The sequence below is a fragment of the Chlorocebus sabaeus genome, chromosome 4 (assembly GCF_047675955.1).
Source record: "Chlorocebus sabaeus isolate Y175 chromosome 4, mChlSab1.0.hap1, whole genome shotgun sequence".
Classification (NCBI taxonomy): domain Eukaryota; kingdom Metazoa; phylum Chordata; class Mammalia; order Primates; family Cercopithecidae; genus Chlorocebus; species Chlorocebus sabaeus.
Genome location: NC_132907.1, coordinates 6,414,078 through 6,434,681, shown reverse-complemented (window position 1 = coordinate 6,434,681; position 20,604 = coordinate 6,414,078). Strand labels below are relative to the sequence as shown.

Sequence of the window (20,604 nt, the reverse complement as noted above, 5' to 3'; positions counted from 1 at the left end):
ATGACTGCTCCCTGGGGATCTGCCACATCATACAAGTCTGCGTGTACTGGATGGGCCCATGAGCAGAGGAGCTAGGCGAGAAGGCACAAGTGACCTGGTGCTTTAAGTTGACACCTGGCTCTTCACTCTTGGGAAAATTAAGATAAAGAAAAATCATTAGCTGCTGAGCCAGTGACCCTCATGGGGGAGGGGTACACTCTTATAGGAGAGGTGGGATGTATATGATTAAAGTTTTTCTGTGATTTATTTGTCTTTTTTAGCACTTGACCCATGATTCATGTTCAGTGAATGTCATTTTGAATGAATAAAACATCTGTTACCCTCATGGTGCCCAATATTTGAAACCACCACGGTATATATTTTGCAAATTTGAGGATGTGTTGTCTAAATTCATTATTCTTAAAGGAAGAGACTACAGAAATGGCTGCTTATTACATTCAATAAAGATAGGCGAAGTTTTTGGGAATATTCCAGGTTGTAAGATAACTTGGGGATTATTACCAAGACCAATGTTTCTATGGGAAAATGTGCTGTAAGTTTCAAAAATAACTTTTAGCATAACATCAATACATAAATTCCAGATTCCCCCTATTTTGTTGGATTCTAAAATTTTGAAAATATGTAATACGTAGCATTAATTTTTATTTATCCAACATATTCAAATAATTAGTATACTGAAATTACTCATTTTGAGTAAATATGATGAATTATTAGTAATTATTCAATGACGAGGAGGAAAGTGAGTTTTGCCAAGTTTATGGGAGCTGACACTTTCGCCAGAGTGCCCCTTCCGTTTTCTTGACACTTGATTCCATCATGAACACTGCCTCTGTGACTACTGTCATTGGTCAAGCCATTTGGGCACATATGAAAAATTTGAAAATTTGTGTTTTGTTGTTGTTGTTGTTTTTCCTTTTTGCGGGGGAGGGGGAGGCAGAGTCTTGCACTGTTGCCAGGCTGGAGTGCAGTGGCAGAATCTCAGCTCACTGCAACCTCTGCCTCCTGGGTTCAAGTGATTCTTCTGCCTCAGCCTCCCAAGTAGCTGGGACCACGGGCTTGCACCACCAAGCCCAGCTAATTTTTTTTTTTTTTTAAGTAGAGACAGGGTTTCACCATATTGGCCACGCTGGTCTTGAACTCCTGACCTCAAGTGATCCACCCACCTGGGCCTCCCAAAGTGCTGTGATTACAGGCGTGAGCCACCGCGCCCGGCCCATTTGTAGTTTTTTATATTCTACATCTTCCGTTCCTTATCTCACAGCTTACATACTGGTCATTTGTTTTGTGATGGGGGAAAGTGCATATATTGATGAAACTGTTTGCTACTAAAGCAACCTCAGGTAGTATGCTAATGGCTCAAGTCAAATAACAGCATTTTTCTCTGAAAATTATTTCTAAATCACTGACACTGTTTGTTTATAGGTCTTCCTATCACTGGGCTCTAATTTCACTTTGCAACTGGTGACTGTGATGCTTGTCGGTGGACGTTTCTATGGCATGCCAACAATTCTTCAGGAAGCAAAATCTGCTGTCCTTCCAGTCTCTGAGAAAGCTGCCAATTCTCAGGTAATTGGCCCTGGGTGTGGTTCTCTTAGCAGACCACTAGAGAGCAGCTTTTACAGGAAGGACGGAGACTCTTAGAGCTAGCATTTCTCATGAGTAACTATTTTCTTAAATATAAATAACTCTGTGAATATCACAGTAGACGTAACCAATATATTATATAAAAATACTTAGTCTATTTTCAACATTCAGTAGGAAAAAAAGAGATATGTCCAGATCTCTTTTTGATATTATGTATCTAATATTGAGGTATTTTATGTTAAATAATTAAAATTATAATGAAGCACTAATATTCCAGACTTTTTCTTGTACTAACATTGTGAATGTTTATCTGTAATATTCAGACTTTGGTTTACTGGGGCGAGTTTGTGCTGATGTAGGTAAAAGTTGATGGTCAGATCCTGTGATATGGTTGTATCTAAGTATTTGCATCTTCTGTCTGAGGTCGTTGTAGGAAAGATTATTTCCCAATCACTTCATAAATGCTCATGAGAACAAAGAACAACTTGAGGGCTTTCCTCTCCTTTCAGGCGGATTCTGTCAATATAAGAAAAAGACAAGGCTGTTGTCTGTGGCTATGGTAACGTGTATTTTTGAAGCCATTGTGAGATATAATTCTATCCTGCTCCTTCAGGTGGGAGCTGAAGTGAATTGGGCAAGCCTGTCTTAAGATGCTGAGGTGGAATCTGTACAGATGAATGGGCAGGAATATGGGCAGATGTAGTCTCTGGACACTACGGGATGCTCTTCAGCTACTCGCTCCTGAGCATCTTCTCCAAGGAGAATGAATGCTTTTTATCTTAAAATGGAATACACTGGCATTTAAAATAACTGAGAGGAAGAGGTTTTTTTCCTTTGCCTCCTCCTCTTTAAGAGTGAATGAAGAAATAGAATTTATTAATGCTTTGAATTTTGTTGTCTTCTTTTTGTTCATGGGTTGTTATAAAACAAAGATTCAGCAAAACCATTCATTTGAAGTAAAACATTTCCTACTGCTTATCCATGCATATTGTCACAATACTGTATCACCCCAAAGGGCAAGGCTGGAGTCCATCATGGTACATTCATGTCTTTGGTGTATACTCTATACTCGTATCAGTGTTTGGTGTGTGTGTGTGTGTGTGTGTGTGTGTGTGTGTGTGTGTGTGATGTGGCTAGGACATTTTAAAATAGCCCTCTAGCCATGTAGCAAGAATGATCTCACTCAAAGCTTTTGGCATTTGCTAAGCAGAAGCCTCACTGGGCTGGGCATGGTGGCTCATGCTTTTAATCTCAGTAATTTGGGAGGCCCAGGTGGGCGAATCCCCTGAGGTCAGGAGTTTGAGACTAGCCTGACCAACATGGCGAAACCCCATCTCTACTAAAAATACAAAAGTAGCTGCATGTGGTTGCACACGCCTGTAGTCCCAGCTACTGGGGAGACTGAGGCATAAGAATCATTTGAACCCGGGAGGCAGAGGTTGGAGTGAGCTGAGATCATGCTACTGCACTCCAGCCTGGGTTACAGAGCGACATTCTGTCGAAGAAGAAGGAGAAGGAGGAGAGGGAGAGGGAGAGGGAGAGGAGGGAGAGGAAGAGGAGGGAGAGGAGGGAGAGGAGGGGGAAGAGGAGGAGGAAGAAGAGGGGGAGGAAGAGGAAGAAGAAGAGGAGGAAGAAGAACAACAGCCTCACTGTAACAGAGAATCTAGGCTGGAGTCAAATTAAAGTAGTTGTTTCTTTTCCTCTGTGGCTCCAGAAGTTATCCTGCGGAACCCTCTCACATTTTTCTATTATTCTTCGTTCCAATTTAAGAAGGGGAGAATGAGTTTTAATATATAACTCTTAATTAAATGGTATCCCACATTTATAGCTATTGAGACCAAAAGAGGTAAACTGAATTGTTCAAATCAAAATGTGAAGCCAGGAATCTGCTTTTCTTCTTCATTGCTCAGAACTTACTTCATCTATAAATCACATACCCTGGGAATGTTGCGCATAAAACAAAATCTTACTTGATGCTTGTGATAAAGATGGGTATTAAAAAAAACTTTGAAGTTTTCTGGTCTTCAAAAAAAGGTATAAAATTAAGTCAGAGCTGAAAAGAACCCCAATAGAAGGTCTAGTTCATGGTGCTTATTTTATAAATGACAAAATATACTATTCTATCTTAGAAGGCAAATTTCAGTTCTACAAATGAGGTTCTGGAAAGACCCATGAACAAGTCCTGTTAAATGCCATTTAAAATAGTTTCCTTTCATTTAACCATAATTATGCTTACCTTTTTTGGATGTTGTTCATTCAAAAGATAGCCTTTTGATTAAAAAAGAGATAGCTATCGACTATAACCTAAATAATAAAGTAAAATAAATTTTAAAATCTGAGATGTTATTTCTTAAGCACTTCTCTTTAATTCAATATAAGACAAGGATATATATTATATGAACCAAGGAAAAGTTTATGTTTAACCCATTCCTCAGAAAACAGGAAGGTTTAGAGAGAAATAAAATAAGCATGATTTTTCCCTCAGGTCGGATTTGACTCCACTGCTTTTCAACTCATGAACATCACTGCCGGCACAAGCCACGTTATGATTTCTAGGAGGGGCACGTATGGCGCTCTCTCGGTTGCCTGGACCACTGGATATGCTCCTGGGTTAGAAATTCCTGAATTCATTGTTGTTGGCAACATGACCCCAACACTGGGTGAGTTGTAGTTTTTCTAAGATGAGTCCTGTAGAATATTGGAAGGATATCATTGGCCACTAATTGTCTTGGGTTATTCTTATTCTGGACACTGAATGTAGTTTTCTAATACAATACTCCCATATTTAAGTGATCAGAGTAGTGCAGGTTGCTTGGTGAGAAAAGGAGAGAACCTTTATTCAGTCAAATTAACAACTTCATGCCTTACCTCAAAAGAGTGGGGTCACTAAGCAAACTACTCTGTCTATACAATAGGAGCTTGTTGAAAGTAGTTCTAAGAATCTAATTTGGCAAATACAGTAATAAGAAAAATAAAAATGCATACAGCTCTTGTATGCATTTCCATGTTCACCTGACTATTTCTGGCAGTAGGGCAGCTGTTACTTTAGATACTTTATTTTTTAAAGTATGCCATTAGCTCTTTGAGAGTTAGTGAGATGCAAATGTTAGATGGTTTGACCTCTACCATGTTATAGAAAGCTCATTGCGAATTTAGATAATGAGAGTTTATAAAGAACCCTCCAGTGGGCTCTGAATCTGAGGATCTCCCTCCTTGATTCACAGGGTCTTGTTGGTCACCAGGCAAACACCATTTACACTCAGTAAGAAACCTAATGAATCCTGCGGAGGACTGAGATCCTTAGTCTCTCAGAGAGGAGGGAATGATTTTCATTTTCCCAAGACCTTGGCATCACTGAGAGATAAGAAGGAATGAAAGCTAAAGTCCTGTAGAAGATGGGGGGTGAGGGCTAGGCCAGTGAAAATGACATTTTCATGCCAGCTTCCATCCTAACAGCAATCCCAGAAAACAAAGAGAAATTAGCTGCGTGATTGAGAGACACCATAGTGTGATAACTGCCTTGAATACTGGGGCTTCTTTAGCCACTGGGTAGGTGCCCTGATCTGATGTCTGAGACATTGGCTCCTCTTGTTTTCCTTTTGGCGTGTCCTCTAAGTTAAAGATATTTAATTATCTTTTCTTTTTTATTTTCTAGCCCTTTTTTTCCTGCAGAAACTCTTATCTTTTACTTCCTTACTCCTCTGTCGCTTTGGGTGATATGCATAGCTCCATACAATTTAGGGTGATTTTTAAAAAAATTTTATGTTAGTAACTATTTGCTACATATGAAAAGATTTATGTGTAGAAATATTGCTTATTATGAGTGTGTATGCGGTTTTGTGCTTACATATCACATTAATCTTCAAACGCTTTTGTGAGTTTATGTTAACTTGATTCAACTGAAATAACAGGAGTTCCCAAATAATAGATCTGTATCTTCAAACAGGTTCATTTAGTTTTTTTGAGGCTTTGTAATAAATTTTCAAACACAATGAAAAGTACAGTGTACACCCATAAACTCACTGACTAGATTTATTTATTTATTTTATTTTTAATTTTTTTTTTTTTTTTTTTTTTTTTTTTGAGACAGAGTCTTGCTCTATCACCCATGCTGGAGTGCAGTGATGCCGTCTCAGCTCACTGCAACATCTACCTCCCGGGTTCAAGGTATTCTCCTGCCTCAGCCTCCTGAGTAGCTGGGATTACAGGCTCGCGCCACCATGCCCGGCTAAGTTTCGTATTTTTTGTAGAGATGGGGTTTCACCATGTTGGCTCAGGCTGGTCTCAAACTCCTGACCTCAAGATCCATCCTCTTTGGCCTCCCAAAGTGTTGGGATTACAGGTGTGAGCCACTGTACCTAGCCTTGACTGGATTTAATAGTTGTTACAGTCAGCCATATTTGTTACATTTTTTTGAAGCATTTTAAAGTAAAATACATAGATTATGATATTTCACCCCAATCTACTTCAGTATGTATCCTAAAAATATTCTGGGGCCAGAATTTAAACCAAAGCCTGACACTAAATCTATATTAAAGCCTGCCTAACACCAGTCTCTTTTCACTATTGGATTTTGTCATTGAGCCAGGAAAGAAAAAGATATAAAGGAGAAAAGTGAACAGGGACTGACAGCAAGATTTGTGTGGTCTCCTGTAAGTTTACCTCTCCCCTATCCCTTTATAAAAATGTTTTACCTTTTGTAAACTATAATTGAATTTTAGATAAGAAAATATATTACTACAGTTTTAAAAGTCAAATCTCAATTTAAGATAAGAACTAATACCCTACTTTCCTTTTCATGTTTTCCTTCAGGGAGCCTTTCATTTTCCCACGGTGAACAAAGGAAAGGAGTTTTCTTGTGGACGTTTCCCAGCCCTGGTCGGCCAGAGGCCTTTGTTCTTCATCTATCAGGAGTGCAGAGCAGTGCTCCTGGCGGAGCTCAACTCCGGTAAGACCAACCTAATTCTCACCCAAGAAATTCTCTGAGGAATAATCTGGAATTCATCCATCAAAACAGAAAAAGGCACAAAGATTATTCTCCTTGAAGGAAACGCAAAAATAGTTTTAGTGTAGAGCATCACATGGTGTGCATGCCGGAGAGGGAGGCGGCTCTCAGGAGCCCTGCCACCCACTGCTTGCCTTAAAGAGAGTTCCTCATGCTCCATCTTGAGAATGGGGGCTGGGGTACCATCTCCACTAAGAGCCATGATGGCAGTTCTCCTCTTGTTAAAGGAAGCTATCTTCTGAGAAGCTGAAAATACCTGATTGCCCCAAGTGATTAAGAGTAAGAATAAGATTAAGTAAGAATAAGACATCACAGTGGGGTGATAAATATTACCTGTTTGGATCAGTGACCCTTTGACTTTAATTTAATTTTATTGAATTTTACTATGTATCTGTAGTGACTCTTTCTGCAAATACAGTATATTTACAGATAAATACATACCAGCCAAAAGCAATTTACTTTCCTTATTTCTGGGATAGACTCAACCAGAGCAGTAGAGGGCAGACCTGTTATTCAGACTTAGGGATTTAGTCCTGGCTTTGCCACTTACTCACTGTGTGACTTTGATAAAGTTACTTGATCTTTCTGTTCTTCGGTTTATTTGTAAAATAAAGAAGATTTGGGGGTATGAAAACTAGAGCATATTCAAGTATGTTTGTATACATGTTTATGTGTGGGAGATCTCCATTGGGGAACTCAGATATGACTTTATACATATGCCATTTTTAAAATGTTCGTCATTTTAAAACATATTTTAGAGTTACAAATTCAAATGCTTTAACAGCAACAATAGTCATTAACGGTATTATAGTGCTTGGCCAGTTGTGGTGGCTCACGCCTGTAATCCCAGCACTTTGGGAGGCCAAGGCAGGCCGATCACCTGAGGTTAGGAATTCAAGACCAGACTGGCCAACATGGCGAAACCCCATCTGTACTTAAAATACAAAACATCTGCCAGGTGTTATGGCGTGTGCCTGTAGTCCCAGCTACTTGGGAGGCTGAGGCAGGAGATTCACTTGAGCCCAGGAGGCAGAGGTTGCAATGAACTGAGATCGCACCACAGCGCTCCAGCCTGGGCAACAGAGTGAGTGAGACTCTGTCTCAAAAACAACAACAACAAGTAGTATTACAGTGCTTACTCTAGGCCAGGCACAAATCATACACACACACAAACACACACATGCACACACATATTCTCTATCTCTCTTTACTTTCCCCAGCAGCCTTACGAAGTAGAGTCTATTATTTGTCCCATTTTATAGATGACAAAAGTCATAGATAGATTATGCAATAACCCAGAAGCACACAGTTTATACATGTTGGGGTCATGATTTCAACCCAGGCTGAATGACCTCTGTCTGAGGTGTTAACCACTGTTTTATGTAGTGAGTACTAGCTGCTTGACAAGAGAGAGTGATGGGATCTGAAGAATCCTCCCTAAAGACATTTAAACTTATATTAAAACCAAAAACCTGTTAGCAAAAGAAATTATACCTGTAGACAGAATTAGGCCAAGAGGCCACCAGTTGTAACCTCTGATATAGCTGTTAACTCACAACAAAAATCTATAGGAAAAAACTGAGGATAAATTATTCTATCATGGGTGTCTATCCTACTTCACACACAAAGTTTTAGCTACATTTGCATGAGAGGATAGTCCCATTACTGGCAGCTGAAGGAAGCAAGGATTTTGCTGCTAGTGCCAGTAACTATTTCTATCTGGTAGATAAGAAAGCTGACAGAGGTCCAGAACATTGTAGTAATATTGTTCCCCTTGCACTGATCCTAAGAGAGAGCCTATTTTCAGATCCCTCAGACAGTTGCTCTGGGATGATGGAGAAATGCAATGGAGACCTATGAGCTTTTCATTTAGCTCAGACTTGTTAGGTCCTGTCCCTGCTTTTGTAGCTCCTGTTCTTACATTTCTTGTGCCCTTATCAATAAATAGGGTTTGATGGAATTTGAAATGGCACTTCATTGTTAAGTTACTGCCCTCACGAGCAGCATTTTAAATATGTGAATGATGAATCTCTACAGTCATATTCCTATTTTTTAAAATCAATTTCTTCTTGATTTAATTTTTTTCCCAGATCAGGTTTCATCGTTGCTGAAATTGAACCAATGGGCATCTTCCAATTTTCCAGTAGCTCAAGAAATATCATGGTGTCAGAAGATACACAGATGATCAGATTACATGTACAAAGACTATTTGGGTTCCACAGCGATCTTATTAAAGTTTCTTATCAGACCACTGCAGGAAGCGCCAAGCCACTGGAAGATTTTGAGCCTGTTCAGAATGGGGAACTGTTTTTTCAAAAATTCCAAACTGAGGTTGATTTTGAAATAACCATTATTAATGATCAGCTTTCTGAGATAGAAGAATTCTTTTACATTAACCTTACTTCAGTAGAAATTAGGGGATTACAAAAGTTTGATGTTAATTGGAGCCCACGCCTGAATCTAGATTTCAGTGTTGCAGTGATCACAATATTGGATAATGATGACCTGGCAGGAATGGATGTTTCCTTCCCCATGACAACTGTGGCTGTAGCAGTTGACACAACTCTCATTCCTGTAGAAACTGAATCCACCACATACTTCGGCACAAGCAAGACGACTACCATTCTGCAGCCTACCAATGTGGTTGCCGTTGTTACTGAGGCAACTGGTGTATCTGCCATCCCTGAGAAACTTGTCACCCTTCATGGCACACCTGCTGTGTCTGAAAAGCCTGATGTGGCCACAGTAACTGCCAATGTTTCCATTCGTGGAACATTCAGCCTTGGGCCATCCATTGTTTATGTTGAAGAGGAGATGAAGAATGGCATATTCAACACTGCAGAAGTTCTTATCCGAAGAACTGGTGGGTTTACTGGCAATGTCAGCATAACAGTTAAAACTTTCGGTGAAAGACATGCTCAGAAGGAACCAAATGCATTGCCCTTTCATGGTATCTATGGGATTTCCAACCTAACGTGGGCAGTTGAAGAAGAAGACTTTGAAGAACAAACTCTTACCCTTATATTCTTAGATGGAGAAAGAGAACGTAAAGTATCAGTTCAAATTTTGGATGACGATGAGCCCGAGGGGCAGGAATTCTTCTATGTGTTTCTCACAAACCCTCAAGGGGGAGCACAGATTGTGGAGGGGAAGGATGACACTGGATTTGCAGCTTTTGCCATGGTTATTATTACAGGTATATCTTTGAAATGATGGAGATAAAAATGTACTTTTGTGGTACATAATTTGTATTAAGATGAACCTAGCTTAAATTTAATGGAAGAAGGTGAAGTACTTAAGTTATTCATAGGAATGCATTAAAGTGTTGTTTTTCTGTAGCATGGACCCATGACATGAACTCAAGATGTGCTGTTCTGAGGGCCCTGTAATTTAATGTACTATAAATGTCACTGAGATCAGAGCCAGTAATACAATCTATAAATCCATACTTTCACAATATAAAGAGCATTTAATTTAATCATCCAAACACATGATTGCCTATCCTGTTTTGAAACTTCATTCTAAATTTACCAGCCACTTTCAGTAATCCATCCTAAAGTCAAAGATCTCATTGGCAGGAAATTTTTTGTTTTCTGTTACCAAATAGATTTAAACTATTGCATTTTGTTTTGCTTTTGACCCAATGTGGATGATATAGCCATCATACTATTGCATATATATGTTACAATAGCTTAAAAATTTAATTATTTTTTGTTTCTCAGGTATCTTATGCAATCTTTTCGTGACAGTTTGCAGTTTACCTCTGTAAATACATCCTGTATTTCTTTTTTTTTCTTTTCTTTTTTTCTTTTTTTTTTTTTTTGAGATGGAGTCTTGCTCTGTTGCCCAGGCTGGAGTGCAGTGGCACGATCATGGCTCACTGCAACCTCTGCCTCCTGGGTTCAAGCAATTCTCTGCCTCAGCCTCCCAAGTAGCTGGGATTACAGGCACCTGCCACCACCCCTGGCTAATTTTTTTGTACTTTTAGTAGAGACGGGGTTTCCTCATGTTGGCCAGCTGGTCTTGAACTCCTGACCTCGTGATCCACCCACCTCAGCCTCCCAAAGTGCTGGGATTACAGGCATGAGTCACTGCACCCGGCCTGCAATCATACTGTATTTCTTCAAATGAAATACATCAGCATGTCAATACCTTATATGAGTTAGTGACAGGCTATCTCATGATTCTTTTCTTTTTTCATTTTTATGTTTTATTGTAAAGTGACAACTTATAATTATACATATTTAAAGGGTACAAGTAATGATGTTATGATTTATAAATACAGTGTAGAATAATTTAATCAAGCTAGTTACATGTACATTGTCTCAAACATTTTTTGTAGTGAGAATATTTCAAATTTACTATCTTAGAAACTTGGAAATGTACAGTACTCTGTATTAACTGTATTCACCATTCTATACAATAGACCTCAAAACATATTTTTGAGATTTGATGCTTCCTGGAGTTCATATTTTATTTTAGTCACTCAGTTTTAATTCAGTCATAATTTTGCAGTCTTTTAACTTCCTTTCATATGCTCAGCATTATCTCATTTATGTTAACCTACAAATTTGCATCAATTAGTATGATTTATTCCTATTTCTACAGTTTATGTAGTGTATTGTAAATTCTTATTCTATTCTACAAGTTATTTACTGATTTTGATTCAAATTGGCTTAATACCATCTATATATTTCTATTAAAATTAGTTTGGCAGTCAGCATCCTCCTTCTCATTCTATGACACAGATATTTTATTACAGTTATTTGAATATGACCAGGGCTGATAGTTAAAACATGTAACAATTAGTTTGGCACCGGCCAGGCCCATTAAAATGGCTTCTGGAGGTTCTTTGCTGTTCTAAGCGATACTCCATTAATTAATGGATCACGAGGAGGTCTTGTAGTCCTGGTTAAGGAAGTGGCAGTGGGCTCTTTGGGGGCTCAGGACAGAAGTTAGGTACCAACTGGAATGGAAGTGCTTCCCTGTTTTATGAGATAATATAGCCTACCAGTGCCTATCCCTTCATCAGCTCTGAGCTTAGTTTTAACTCACCAGGCAAATGGTAAGTCAGCTGAGCTCTGTGAGATTCTGTGATGTTTACTTTCCCTACATAAGGCACACTCATCACACACCTGTTGCAAATGACTGACACCCTGCCATAGCTACCACTAACGTCATGTGATGTAATTGGCCTGACTACACCACCAGGCACATTCACGTGGTCATAATACCTTAAGTTCCTTTACTTGCAAATGTTGCCCTCATCTTTTCCCTATCTGGCATTTTTTTCTTAATAATATTTCTCACTTAACTGGGTAATTAATTTTGCTGCATCCACCCATCTTTATAATCTTTTCACATTTAGATTTTGGAGCAAACTTTCTGAGTAAGTCAGGGAAAAAGTAGTTTATTTAGTTTTGATTTCGATCATTGGCATATTATCAGTCTGGAATCATCTTACTAGAAATCTGAAATCAAATTTGTTATTGTAAATGTGACAAGGGAAGTGTTATTTTCATTAGAATCATGCTAATTGCTATTGCCTTGGAAAAGGAAATGAGGGTTCTGCTGTGATAGTCTTGAAGAGCCCAAATCCTCACTTAAGGTGACAAGAAAACAATTGCTGCCAAAGATAAAAAGTCAATGTCAGATTCTGATACCAGGCTACGAAGTGATTGTAGTGATTAATGGGTGAGGATGAGGATTGGTAGTCTGAAACAAAACACACATGAGATCCTAGGACAAATGTAACCCATCACTTGCATGTCCCTAACAAAGGGGCTCCACATTTACTTTAAGACCAGGGAAATGGTCCAGAGGCTGATGACTACTAGTTCTTCCCTATCAGGACAGTTCAGTGGTTTCCTGTTTCCTTAACCCAACCTACTCCCTAACTTCAGAAGTTCTGTCTCCTTAGAATGCCAGGAATCAGGTTGCAGGGTGATGGGTACACGTGATAATATGGTTTGGCTCTGTGTCCCCACTCAATTCTTATCTCCAGTTGTAACCCCCAAATCCCCGTGTGTCGAGGGTGGGACCTGGTGGGAGATGATTGGATCGTGGGGGCAGTTTGCCCCATGCTGTTCTTGTGATAGTGAGTGAATTCTTATGAGATCTGATGGTTTAAAAGTAACACTTCCTCTTGCTCTCTCTCCTGCCACCATATATGATGTGCTTTGCTTCCCCTTCCACTGTGATTATAAGTTTGCTGAGGCCTCCCTAGACATGCAGAACTGTGAATCAAACCTCTTTTGTTTATAAATTACCTAGTCTCAGCTAGCATCTTTATAGCAGCATAAAAATGAACTAATACACATTGTTTTTCAGGCTGATTGCTTTAGGATCATTGCTTCTAGGATCAATGCAAAACTGGGTCATGGAGAAATAGAAAGCAGTCAGCGCTGTGCACTGGTATTTCTCTAGTCTGAGAAGCTGGTTTAGGTGCTGCCTAGAATTTGAAGTGATGATTTCTGTATAGTATGGGCCCTAGTTTTGTTCCAGTTTAAACATTTTTTTTAAGTATAATGGTACCTCTAACCTCAAGTGTTGCTTAGGAAAGTTTCTGATACCCAGAGATGCTCAGGAGTTCCTTAATATTTCTGTTTTGTTCTGGGGCAAATAGCTTAATAGCAGAGATGGTCTTTTAGTCAAACCTCTTATGTGAAGGTAAATCCGTTGAGCAGAGTTCATTTATTTGACAAATATTTATTCAACACTTAGTATATGCTCAGTTCTTGTCTCGGAGCTGGGGATACAGTAGTGAATAAAAGTTGTTGCTCGAGTAGGACTTACATTCTGTGGGGGATATATAGTCTTAAAACAGATAAATATCTAAAATTTCAAGTACTGTCAAATGTAAAGTAGGATCTTAATAGAAAAATGAATATGTATGTCAGGGGAAAGAGTGGGATTTGATGATTTATTTCTTCTTTTCTTCTATTCCCAAACAGCCACCTTGATGTTATCACAGTTTAGTTTATTTTTAATAAAGATATTTTAACAACTCTAGCTCCCCTCACCACCTGTGAATTTCTCACTTTTAAACCATGTGAGCTGGCAAGATTAGTGGAGCATGGGAGGTCTTTTAAATAATTCTTGAATATGTTATAGCCCTCCATTCTTTTTTCAGGGAGTGACCTTCACAATGGCATCATAGGATTCAGTGAGGAGTCCCAGAGTGGACTAGAACTCAGGGAAGGAGCTGATATGAGAAGATTGCACCTTATTGTCACAAGACAGCCAAACAGGTAAGTATATATATAGTATATGGAAGACGTAACATTCTATGTGTCTGTATAAATCCAATTTCAATTCATACAATGGTAGAGGCAGGGTAAGATAGAAGGAAGTAGTATGGAATTTGGCATGTCTTCAGATGCTCTAGTTCTTAATCTGTGATTATGATACTTCATTTATGATCATAACTTAGGGTTACCTTGAGTGTTTTATACTTCATGAAGTACCGTACAAATATCAGACTATGTAGGTCATCACTTCATCTTACTGCCTGTTATCTGCTCACTCCACATACATACCATTTTCCTGTAAGGAAAACTTGGAGTACCAAAATTTTGTTTGCAACTTAAAACTGTATAGTAGCATCTTTGGATACTAATCACATACATGTGCTTGGCATGCACACATGCACATGTGTACATATTACGTTTTCCATTTTGGGCCTAAATAATCTGTGAGAATGTAAGTCTCCCTTTGCCCTATTTTTCAGAAACAACCATTATGAGTGGAAGTGTTATTTCTTTAGAAAAATTCTTTTTAAAAGAGAAATGAGGAACATTTACTTGCCTTTAAGAACTCCCTGTAATTCTCATTTTCACATTTTTTGGACATAATAGAAAAATATTATTTGTTTTTACATTCCTTATACAGAGTATCAGGATACTTATTCATTATCGAATGGAATGTAGTCAAAGAAAACCACATAAGCCCTGAGGCTTAATTTAATTCTCTCATTTGTAGTGAGGAAAATTGGTCATTTTCAGCATCATCAATGGTAAAGTAAGTGCTATACTTTGGATGGAGAGGTACCATTTGGCACAGTGATAATAAACTCTATTAGACATGGGGATGACACCCTTTGTTAAGGCATTGGGTGGGTTTCTTGCTCACAGGGCCTTTGAAGATGTCAAGGTCTTTTGGCGAGTCACACTTAACAAAACAGTTGTCGTGCTCCAGAAAGATGGGGTAAACCTGATGGAGGAACTTCGGTCTGTGTCAGGGACCACAACCTGTACAACGGGTCAAACAAAATGCTTTATCAGCATTGAACTCAAACCAGAGAAGGTAAGAAATGAAGACACACACTAGTGTCAACTTCTAATTATATTTCTTTAGAATTAATAATTTTAAAACCACTATTGAAACTTATACATTGTTAATATGGAGATTCTTTGTGTCTTTCTTAGCCATAATGTCTAAATCTCTTTGCTGACAACAAACTTTAGACAGACTTGATTACATTATGAATTTTGTAAATAAACTTGTCATTTTTCTGTTTTTTTGTTTCTCGTCATATTCTAAAATAACAACCATGTAGGTTTCACTTGTTTTGTTTGTATTCTTGGTACAGTTATTTCCTTTTCTCGAAATAAATGTCTTCTTCACAATTCTTTTTATTAACCCCTTCCTACTTACATACAAAGAAAAAAATGTTTATCATTGCTTAATAAATGAATACGTGCTTAATAAAAGACGTGTCTTGATATGCTAACTCTACACATTAAAATTAATAAAATATTAAGTATATACCATTAGAATCATATTTATCTTGCATGCTATCTCTTTTATATAATGATAACATTTCTTCTTTCAGTATCACTATAAATTCAAATTCAAATAATTTTTATTACTAAGTGATTTTCTTTTTGATATTCAAATAGTCATGGCATGGCCACTGATAGTCTTATTAAGCTGGTCTTTTGTCTTTTCAGTATTACTTTAAAAATATCTGGAAGCATACTTGCTTTATAGCAATAACAAGTATTCTAAAGCTGTCTTGATTTTTGCCTAATGTAAGACAGCCAATTAACTAGCGTCAAAGGACTTGATTTCTTTGATCAGAAAGATTTTAGAGAGCTATATGTATGTACTAGAGCTATGCAGGGAAGTTGATGCAGGCAAGTGTGTTGCTCTTGTGGCCACTCTGGTGGTGGTAGCGCTAGAAAATATATTTTCCTTAAGGTCTTGAATCCCCACTCTTTTTTTTGTAGTTCAACATATCACATCATTGTTTTTTGCTTTTCTTGAGTTATCATCAGCTACTAAAACTTTCTGTCACACTGACAATGAGGAACTGAAATTTCAGTACTCAAGGCATTTGATCATATAGTATGTCCTCACTTCACGTACTCAATAGGCTCTTGGAAACTGCAACTTTATGTGAAACAATGTGCTGTATAATGAAACCAGTTTTACCATAGACTAATTGATATAAACAACAGTTGAGTTCCTACTGCACAGTGTATGTCCTTTCCTTTAAAGTTGTTGTTTCCAAGAATCTGTCATGGTTAAGTGAAGACTTACTGTATTCTACTTGAAAACATTTAAACCCTTCTTCACGCATTTCTTCCAAATATTTTTATGCTTCCATCAACCCTTTCAACCCCAGATTTCTTTTTGTTATTTTCTTTTTTGAGATAGAGCCTCGCTCTGTGGCCCAGGCTGCATTGCAGTGCTGCAATCTTGGCTCACTGCAACCTCCACCTCCTGAGTTCAAGTGATTCTCATGCCTCAGTCTCCCGAGTAGCTGGGATTATAGGTGCACACCACCATGCCCAGCTAATTTTTGTATTTTTAGTAGAGGCGGGGATTCACCCTGTTGGCCTGGCTGGTCTCAAACTTACAGCCTCAAGGGATCCACCCACCTTGGCCTCCCAAAGTGCTGGGATTGCAGGTATGAGTCACCGTGCCCAGCCTCCGTATTTCTTAACTATAGCTTTCTCTTAATCAAAGTACCACTTTCTCCATGGTGCCTCCCATGAAACCTCTAGTTGGAGTTGTTGATTCTCTAAATTTACAAAACATTATCTGTACGTTTCTTATGGAAGTTATCAGTTATATGCAGTGTTACAACTTATGCATAGTTTATATAGACTATAAAACTGTTAGCCGTTCAAAAATTAGAATGTGGTTTTACATCCTCCATAAATATGTTTTGCATACGTGCATTACTAAAAATTATATTGTGCATTTTATCTCGAATAGAATTTTTGGTGAATTAGAATACTGATAAGATTTCACTAGACTTTAAATATCTGTCTCGTACAGTAGATGTTAACCTTGTAATTCTAAGAAGAGAGACGAGAAGAGCCATCAGGAGTGGGCTTGGGGAAGCTGAATAAAGAGAAATAGGAAAGTTAAAGTATAGATGGGGTTAGGGAAGACTGCTTCCTCAGAACTTGCCCTCCTTGCAGAAGAATATATAATTAAGGGGTAAGAGAATGTTGCATGCAATACATGGGGTGCTATCTGTATATATTTGTTATCCTAACTAGAGAAATGCTGCTCAGCCCGTCATCAGATAGTTTCAGTTAGGTAAGAGAAAAAAATTACTCGCACCTCTTCTTTCTCTTTCACATACGATATTCAAATCATAGAGTTTTCTTCTACATTTTGAGAAGCAGCTAATTTTCAAGACATTTTTTTCCCTCATTGTCTTTTCACCTGTTAAAAGGCAAGGTACAAGCAAGGTTAATATACACTCTAGTTTCATTAAGAGGAAATTTGAAAAGAGAGAAGATGGAAGATGATTATGTTCTCATGAGAATGAAAAAATATTTTTTAAAAAGTACTTTTGCCATACATTTTAACATTTTACCTTTTTTGAGTAGAAGGGAACTTATTACTCATCCAGTTCAAATTATTTTTATGTCAGATAAACTGAAACCTAATGATATAAACAACACATGTTCTGTGACAATATTCTTCTGTAGTGGGCTTTGAGAAATTATTTGGAGGTCCTAGTAGAGCTCCCCAATTATTGCTAGACTTTTGACCTAAACACCATCTTCTTCATTTTTTGTCAAAGGAAATACATCAGTTACAAGTTCAGTTACACTGAACTTATTCTTGGAGTCACTGGAGTCAGTATAAGAGCTAGGGTTCTGATAATGGAAGACTTTGGTTCAAATCTTAACTCTTCTACCAATTAACTGGGTGACATTGGACAGGTTGCTCAGCCTTCCTGAGCCTCCCAGGTTTAATGGGGTTAATAATATGGCTGTGAGGCAAATAAAGAAAATAATGAATAAGAAGTTCTTAGCACAGCTCTCGGCAGAGTTGGCCCTTCATAAGAGATGGTGAGTATTGTGATTATTCAGAATGGATGGAGATGGAGCCCAAGGGAATGCAGTGACTTGAGTAATAACTACATCAACACAAGTGATAGAAGAGTTACAGATATTGCAGACACAACAAATGCATCCACAGAATTACACCATGTAGGGACCAGCCCTACAGGGTCTGTGGGTTTTTCTCCTCATGTGCAGAGACAAGAGATCATAGAAATAAAGACACAAGACAAAGAGATAGAAGAAAAGACAGCTGGGCCCGGCGGACCACTACCACCAAGACGTGGAGACCGGTAGTAGCCCCAAATGCCTGGCCGCGCTGTTCTTTATTGGATACAAGGCAGAAGGGGCAGGGTAAGGAGTGTGAGTCATCTCCAATGATTGATAAGGTCACGTGAGTCATGTGCCCACCAGACAGGGGGCCTTTCCCTGTTAGGTAGCCAAGGCAGAGAGAGAGAGAGTACAGCTTATATCATTATTTCTTGTATGCTCTTTTCAGAAAGATCAAAGACTTTAACACTTTCACTAATTTTGCTACTGCTATTTAGAGGGTGGAGCCAGGTGTACAGAGTGGAACATGAAAGTGAAACAGGAGCGTGAGTGCTGAAGCACAGCATCACAGGGAGACAGTTAGGCCTCTGGATGGCTGTGGGTGGGCCTGACTGATGTCAGGCCTTCCACAAGAGGTGGTGGAGAAGAGTCTTCTCTAACACCCCCAGGGAAAGGGAGACTCCCTTTCCCAGTCTGCTAAGTAACGAGTGCCTTCCCTAGGCACTGATGCTACTGCTAGACCGAGGTCAGCTAAGTAACAGTTGCCTTCCCAGGCACTAGTGTTACTGCTAGACCAAGGAGCCCTCTAGTGGCCCTGTCCAGGCGTGACAGAGGGCTCACACTCTTGTCTTCTGGTCGCTTCTCACCATGCCCCTTTAGTTCCTGTCTTTGTATGCTGTGGTTTTTCCTAGGTTATAATTGTAGAGCAAAGATTATTATAATACTGGATTAAAGAGTAATGCTACAAACTGATGATTAACAATACTCATATATCATCATATCTATAATCTATTTCTAGTACAACTACTCTTATTTTATATATTTTATTTATTGTACTGGCACAGCTTGTGCCCTCGGTCCTTTGCCTTGGCACCCGGGTGGCTTGCCGCCCACAACACCATTCATTAATGGCAGTGTCCCTTACCTCAATCCAGTCTATTGGTACTCAAAGTTTTTTGACTCTGTCCTGTCTCAGATTATCATCTCCACAGTTTTTCAATACTTTCACTTTCGAATTATTAAGAATTTAAGTAACTTTCCCAATTCAATTACTGGGCCAAGATTATAACTCATCTCTTGAATTTCAGTCCATTTCCCCTTTTCCTGATGATTTATCTTATGATTCTGTATTAGCGAAATGTGAAAGGTTAACAATTAACTTAGGAAGCATGCTCTTAACCACAAAGTCTATTTAAATCCAGTGTTTAAATATTTGTTGCAAATATTTTCAAAAATATTTAAGTAAAGTATTGTTTCGTTGTTACTTTGGTTTTTCTATTGCTGAACAGTTCTGGTCCTTGGAAAAATCGTCTTATACTAGTTAGGGCAAAAGATCATCCTGGGACGCTTCTGACCTAACCAGGAAAAGAACCTGCTGGGAATTACACATGGAATGGGCTCTTATGAGGTCTCTTGTCATTTTTAGGAGTCTGGGGAGGTTCACATATGATCTGTGAGTCTTGATTTCTTATGAGACTTCAGAAATGTTGTTTCAATAGACTGTTTATTTCTAAGACTGGAAGACTCTTTATGTTACTAGTCTAATGATGTGTAGGCACCCATCTTTACAATGTTCAATTTCAGATGATTCTTTACTTAGATTGTAACATTATTTTGTTTGTAGGTGGCTGTACATAATGTTCTAATCATCACAATGAAAAATAAATATTTTACTAGAAAATAAATAAAAGTCTCTGTTGGACAGTAATATACTGAAATCCTTAGTTAAAAGAAACTAGTTTGAATTCAAGCTCACTTGGTCGCACTAGATCTTGAATATAGTTACTATACTTTGATAGTGCTTTAGTTTATTGTGTTTGCCAAATGTAGTTTCTGAAAAGTGGAAATAGTATGATTATTTCCATATTTCAATATTGACTGACAGTTGATCAGCAACAGTAAAGAATGATATGTGCCATAGGAAAAACTAACTATTTCTTCAGAAAACAAAAGGAGATTAAGTTGATTTATGCTGTGACTAAGATATAACTTACTTATAAACACTTGGATAATTCTGAAGGGTTCGTTGTATCATTTCATAATGTAATAATTATCATTAAAATGATCACAAAACATAATGGCAGTTGCTGGTAGGTAAAAATGATACATTATATCAAATTAGACAATGTTACTGCAGTTATAAAGGCATCAGCTTAGTTCCTTTGAGTTATGTCGGGAAGGTAACAATATTACTAAGATTCATGGATGATTTTGTTAAGAGTGAATCATTAGTAAAAACAGGTGATTGCCAATATGTTATAAAATTGAATTCAGGCTTTAGAAAATAAATTATTTGAGACTATCGAGAAGGAACCAAGGTGAAACATTAGCAAACTATAACCAGCAGACTACATTTAGACTATATACTGAATTTGGGGAAATTTTGAAAAATACATAAAATTTCAGAATTGACTATTATAAATATTTGATTATATT

At 38.1% G+C, this 20,604-nt stretch overlaps 1 protein-coding gene across 12 annotated transcripts in view; it reads left to right on the top strand.

The window, feature by feature from the left end:
* The window catches only part of ADGRV1 (adhesion G protein-coupled receptor V1), a 584,631-nt gene that overhangs the window by 231,346 nt on the left and 332,681 nt on the right, over nt 1-20,604 (top strand). For 11 of the 12 annotated variants that reach the window (XM_073014617.1, XM_007978103.3, XM_073014615.1 and 8 more), the window contains 6 exons: nt 1,423-1,566; nt 4,070-4,244; nt 6,397-6,532; nt 8,680-9,785; nt 13,722-13,839; nt 14,722-14,893. In XM_073014617.1, coding sequence (XP_072870718.1) covers nt 1,423-1,566; nt 4,070-4,244; nt 6,397-6,532; nt 8,680-9,785; nt 13,722-13,839; nt 14,722-14,893 — 1,851 coding nt within the window. Of the gene's footprint in view, nt 1-1,422; nt 1,567-4,069; nt 4,245-6,396; nt 6,533-8,679; nt 9,786-13,721; nt 13,840-14,479; nt 14,609-14,721; nt 14,894-20,604 lie in introns of those variants that run through there. The other variant, XR_494199.3, reaches the window with a different exon arrangement.